This window comes from Scomber scombrus, chromosome 22, assembly GCF_963691925.1.
Source record: "Scomber scombrus chromosome 22, fScoSco1.1, whole genome shotgun sequence".
NCBI lineage: Eukaryota > Metazoa > Chordata > Actinopteri > Scombriformes > Scombridae > Scomber > Scomber scombrus.
The window spans coordinates 24380580-24387153 of NC_084991.1; the positions used below are offsets into that span (position 1 = coordinate 24380580).

Here is a 6574-nt window from a genome sequence, read left to right on the forward strand (position 1 = left end):
CACCTGAGACACACCTGAGACACACCTGAGACACACCTGATACACACCTGACACACCTGAGACACACCTGATTCACACCTGACACACCTGAGACACACCTGACACACCTGAGACACACCTGAGACACACTTGACACACACCTGAGACACACCTGAGACACCTGAGACACACCTGACACACCTGAGACACCTGAGACACACCTGAGACACATGACACACCTGAGACACCTGAGACACACCTGAGACACACCTGAGACACACCTAAGACACACCTGAGACACACCTGACACACCTGACACACCTGAGACACACCTGAGACACACCTGAGACACCTGAGACACCTGAGACACACCTGACACACCTGACACACCTGAGACACCTGACACACCTGAGACACCTGACACACCTGACACACCTGAGACGCACCTGACACGCACCTGAGACGCACCTGAGACGCACCTGAGACGCACCTGAGACACCTGAGACACACCTGAGACACACCTGAGACACACCTGACACACACCTGACACACACCTGAGACACCTGAGACACCTGACACACCTGAGACACACCTGACACACCTGACACACCTGACACACACCTGACACACCTGACACACCTGAGACACCCCTGAGACACACCTGAGACACACCTGAGACACACCTGAGACACACCTGACACACCTGACACACACCTGAGAGACACACCTGACACACCTGAGACACCTGACACACCTGAGACACACCTGAGACACACCTGAGACACACCTGAGACACACCTGACACACCTGAGACACACCTGAGACACACCTGACACACCTGAGACACCTGACACACCTGAGACACACCTGAGACACACCTGAGACACACCTGAGACACACCTGACACACCTGAGACACACCTGACACACACCTGACACACCTGAGACACACCTGACACACCTGAGACACACCTGAGACACACCTGACACACACACCTGAGACACACCTGAGACACACCTGAGACACACCTGAGACACACCTGACACACCTGAGACACCTGAGACACACCTGATACACACCTGAGACACACCTGACACACCTGAGACACACCTGAGACACACCTGAGACACCTGACACACCTGAGACACACCTGAGACACACCTGAGACACACCTGATACACACCTGACACACCTGAGACACACCTGATTCACACCTGACACACCTGAGACACACCTGACACACCTGAGACACACCTGAGACACACTTGACACACACCTGAGACACACCTGAGACACCTGAGACACACCTGACACACCTGAGACACCTGAGACACACCTGAGACACATGACACACCTGAGACACCTGAGACACACCTGAGACACACCTGAGACACACCTAAGACACACCTGAGACACACCTGACACACCTGACACACCTGAGACACACCTGAGACACACCTGAGACACCTGAGACACCTGAGACACACCTGACACACCTGACACACCTGAGACACCTGACACACCTGAGACACCTGACACACCTGACACACCTGAGACGCACCTGACACGCACCTGAGACGCACCTGAGACGCACCTGAGACGCACCTGAGACACCTGAGACACACCTGAGACACACCTGAGACACACCTGACACACACCTGACACACACCTGAGACACCTGAGACACCTGACACACCTGAGACACACCTGACACACCTGACACACCTGACACACACCTGACACACCTGACACACCTGAGACACCCCTGAGACACACCTGAGACACACCTGAGACACACCTGAGACACACCTGAGACACACCTGACACACCTGACACACACCTGAGAGACACACCTGACACACCTGAGACACCTGACACACCTGAGACACACCTGAGACACACCTGAGACACACCTGAGACACACCTGACACACCTGAGACACACCTGAGACACACCTGACACACCTGAGACACCTGACACACCTGAGACACACCTGAGACACACCTGAGACACACCTGACACACCTGAGACACACCTGACACACACCTGACACACCTGAGACACACCTGACACACCTGAGACACACCTGAGACACACCTGACACACACCTGAGACACACCTGAGACACACCTGAGACACACCTGAGACACACCTGACACACCTGAGACACCTGAGACACACCTGATACACACCTGAGACACCTGACACACCTGAGACACCTGAGACACACCTGAGACACCTGAGACACACCTGAAACACACCTAAGACACACCTGAGACACACCTGACACACCTGACACACCTGAGACACCTGAGACACACCTGAGACACACCTGAGACACCTGAGACACCTGAGAGACACCTGACACACCTGACACACCTGAGACACCTGACACACCTGAGACACCTGACACACCTGACACACCTGAGACGCACCTGACACACCTGACACACTTGAGACACACCTGAGACACACCTGAGACACACCTGAGACACACCTGAGACACACCTGACACACCTGAGACACCTACCTGACACACCTGAGACACACCTGAGACGCACCTGAGACGCACCTGAGACGCACCTGAGACACCTGAGACACACCTGAGACACACCTGACACACACCTGACACACACCTGAGACACCTGAGACACCTGACACACCTGAGACACACCTGACACACCTGACACCCCTGAGACACACCTGACACACCTGACACACCTGAGACACCCCTGAGACAGACCTGAGACACACCTGAGACACACCTGAGACACACCTGAGACACCTGACACACACCTGACACACACCTGAGAGACACACCTGACACACCTGAGACACCTGACACACCTGAGACACACCTGAGACACACCTGACACACCTGACACACACCTGAGACACACCTGAGACACACCTGACACACCTGACACACACCTGAGACACACCTGAGACACACCTGAGACTTACCTGAGTCACCTGACTCTTCTTCCCTTAGGTGTGTTCACACTATAATAAAGGTATCGGTCCTGATGGCTCCTGCAGTTTTTCGGACACCTGTACCAAGGTGCACCTGTGTCAGCACCTGGTTCAGGGCGACTGTCTCTTTGGACCGAAGTGTAAACGTCTTCACGCCGTCGATGAACGCCGCCGCCGCCTGCTGGAGGAGCGTGGCCTGAGCAGTGACATCATTCATGACCTGCCAATCATCTACAGGAACCTGCACCACCTGACCACTGCCTCCCAATCAGGTGACAACAAGCTCCGCCTCCTTCAATATGACATCAAAGCAGGTTGTAGACAATATCTGAGCTATTAAATGAGATATGAGTCGTTTTTTAAAGACTGAACGGTAAAATGAAGGAACAGTAAAAATTTGGCTGACTCTCTGACAGGAAGTGGCAGTGACTCTCTGACAGGAAGTGGCGGTGACTCTGACAGGAAGTGGCGGTGACTCAGGGTTTAAAGCTCGGACAGAAGAAACGAACATCTGTCTGCACTTCATCCGACACAGCTGCAAATTCCAGGGTGAGTTCACTTCATTACTTCCTTAGTACAGTGCAGCACACCCATCACACCCTATTTTAAGGATCTATCGCACATGGCGTGAAGTGTGTACGTACATTTAGGGCGTGTCCAAATTCTTTTTAAAGATTTTTTGGGCATAGGCACCAGCAGCAGAGAGACAGGAAATCATGGGATGGAGGGGGGTGTCACATGCAGAAAGGTCCTCCGGCCGGGACTCAACCCGGTGGGAGTTTACCGGTGGGAAGATGGTGTCTGTGCAGGTGCATGGGCCAAAGTAGGGGTTCATATTTATATGTTATTATAATAAGACATTTTAAATCCCGGGAAAAGAAGCCCGGAATTAAAAGATGTTATGCATATAAGGGTCCGGATCTGATCTTTTTATGTATTATTTTATCATTATTAAGGCCAAAGAACACAATTTATGTCCATCAACTTTATAATGAATATGCTAAAGGCTAGCTTAGTTAGCATCCAGCTTTCTGCCTGGACTTCACATTTATGAAAAGCCAAGTTTATTGACCCTTATAAAAGTAATATTTTACAAATCTTTATTATGGTATAACCCTAACCCTGGTGTGATGGGGTCTAACCCTAACCCTGGTGTGATGGGGTCTAACCCTAACCCTGGTGTGATGGGGTCTAACCCTAACCCTGGTGTGATGGGGTATAACCCTAACCCTGGTCTGATGTGGTATAACCCTAACCCTGGTGTGATGGGGTATAACCCTAACCCTGGTGTGATGGGGTCTAACCCTAACCCTGGTGTGATGGGGTCTAACCCTAACCCTGGTGTGATGGGGTCTAACCCTAACCCTGGTGTGATGGGGTATAACCCTAACCCTGGTGTGATGGGGTCTAACCCTAACCCTGGTGTGATGGGGTATAACCCTAACCCTGGTGTGATGGGGTATAACCCTAACCCTGGTCTGATGTGGTCTAACCCTAACCCTGGTCTGATTCACCTCCACAGACTGCTGCGGAGTTTGACGGGGTCACATGGGCGCAGCTGCCGGACACGGAGGACATCGAGCGAGCTTTCTGTGACCCGGCTCAAACCCAGAGGTCAGGGGTCAGGGGTCAGGGGTCAGGGCTCAGCTGTGAGACGGTGACTGAAACAATTCTTCTTCCTTGTTTGCAGCGATGGCGCTCAGCCCGTCAACTTCCTGTCAATGACTCGGTGGTCGCGGCCTGTCCGGCGTCTATCCACCGTTTCCTCGGTAACGAAACCGCCGCACTACATCCTGACCACAGAGTGGCGCTGGTTCTACCGGGGGGACGGGGGCCGCTGGCTGGAGTACGGACAGCCGGTGAGATCAGCTGTTACTGACTACAGGTCAAAGGTCAGAGCAACATTATGCCCTCTGACCTCTGACCTCTGTGTGTGTTTCAGGATGAGAAGCAGCGCTGCACCTCACAGAGTTCGGCCAGTCTGGAGCAGATCTACCTGACCGACAGCAGAACCCGGGTCCCTGTGGTCAAAGGTCAGCGGCACTACGTCATCAGCTTCACAGGTTAGTGCAGCAGGTCCCAACATAGGGCTGGGCCCCTCCAACCTAGGGCAGGGCCCCTCCAACATAGGGCTGGGCCCCTTCAACATAGGGCTGGGCCCCTCCAACATAGAGCTGGGCCCCTCCAACCTAGGGCAGGGCCTTTCCAACATAGAGCTGGGCCCTTCCAACATAGGGCTGGGCCCCTCCAACCTAGGGCAGGGCCCCTCCAACCTAGGGCAGGGCCCTTCCAACATAGGGCTGGGCCCCTCCAACATAGAGCTGGGCCCCTCCAACCTAGGGCAGGGCCCCTCCAACATAGGGCTGGGCCCCTCCAACATAGGGCTGGGCCCCTTCAACCTAGGGCAGGGCCCTTCCAACCTAGGGCTGGGCCCTTCCAACCTAGGGCAGGGCCCCTCCAACATAGAGCTGGGCCCCTCCAACATAGGGCTGGGCCCCTTCAACCTAGGGCAGGGCCCCTCCAACATAGGGCAGGGCCCTTCCAACCTAGGGCTGGGCCCCTCCAACATAGGGCTGGGCCCTTCCAACATAGGGCTGGGCCCCTCCAACATAGGGCTGGGCCCTTCCAACCTAGGGCTGGGGCCCCAGTTCAGTTTTGGGATTTTTTCTCAAGTCTTTGATTTTAGCTGAAATATTGGATCATTTGAACATTTATTTAAACGCTGTTTGTGAGACGTCAAAAGACAAAAAGGTGGGAAACCACTGGTTTCATCTTTAACAATGTGTGTGTGTGTGTGTGTGTGTGCGTGTATATGTGTGTGTGTGATTGTGTGTGTGTATGTATATGTGTGATTGTGTGTATATATGTGTGTGTGTGTGTGTGTGTGTGTTTGTGTGTATATATGTGTGTGTGTGTGAGAGTGTGTGATTGTGTGTGTGTGTGTGTGTGTGTGTGTGTGATTGTGTGTGTGTGTGTATTTATTGCAGACATGTATCAGAGGAACCTCAAACAGAACACCAAGAGGAGGATTCGCCGTCGTCCTCGCTTCGTCTCAGCAGCCGACGTAAAGAACCTGATCCAACATCAGGCTGGGCCCCTCTAACATCAGGCTGGGCCCCTCCAACATCAGGCTGGGCCCTTCCAACATCAGGCTGGGCCCTTCCAACATCATGCTGGGCCCCTCTAACATCAGGCTGGGCCCTTCCAACATCAGGCTGGGCCCTTCCAACATCATGCTGGGCCCCTCTAACATCAGGCTGGGCCCTTCCAACATCAGACTGGGCCCTTCCAACATCATGCTGGGCCCCTCTAACATCAGGCTGGGCCCTTCCAACATCAGGCTGGGCCCCTCCAACATCAGGCTGGGCCCTTCCAACATCAGGCTGGGCCCTTCCAACATCATGCTGGGCCCCTCTAACATCAGGCTGGGCCCTTCCAACATCAGGTTGGGCCCCTCCAACATTAGGCTGGGCCCCTCCAACATCAGGCTGGGCCCTTCCAACATCAGGCTGGGCCCCTCCAACATCAGGCTGGGCCCCTCCAACATCAGGCTGGGCCCCTCCAACATCAGGCTGGGCCCTTCCAACATCATGCTGGGCCCCTCCAACATCAGGCTGGGCCC

At 54.2% G+C, this 6574-nt stretch overlaps 1 protein-coding gene across 1 annotated transcript in view; it reads left to right on the forward strand.

Moving 5' to 3' along the window:
• parp12b (poly (ADP-ribose) polymerase family, member 12b) overlaps positions 1-6231 on the forward strand; it is a 10161-nt gene extending 3930 nt beyond the window's left edge. The window contains exons 3-9 of the mRNA XM_062443598.1: positions 2972-3284; positions 3415-3501; positions 3627-3775; positions 4475-4566; positions 4643-4811; positions 4895-5015; positions 5940-6231. Of these exons, the coding sequence (XP_062299582.1) occupies positions 2972-3284; positions 3415-3501; positions 3627-3775; positions 4475-4566; positions 4643-4811; positions 4895-5015; positions 5940-6055 (1047 nt within the window). The 3' untranslated portion in view covers positions 6056-6231. The remainder of the gene's footprint in view (positions 1-2971; positions 3285-3414; positions 3502-3626; positions 3776-4474; positions 4567-4642; positions 4812-4894; positions 5016-5939) is intronic.
• Positions 6232-6574: the final 343 nt, after the last annotated feature.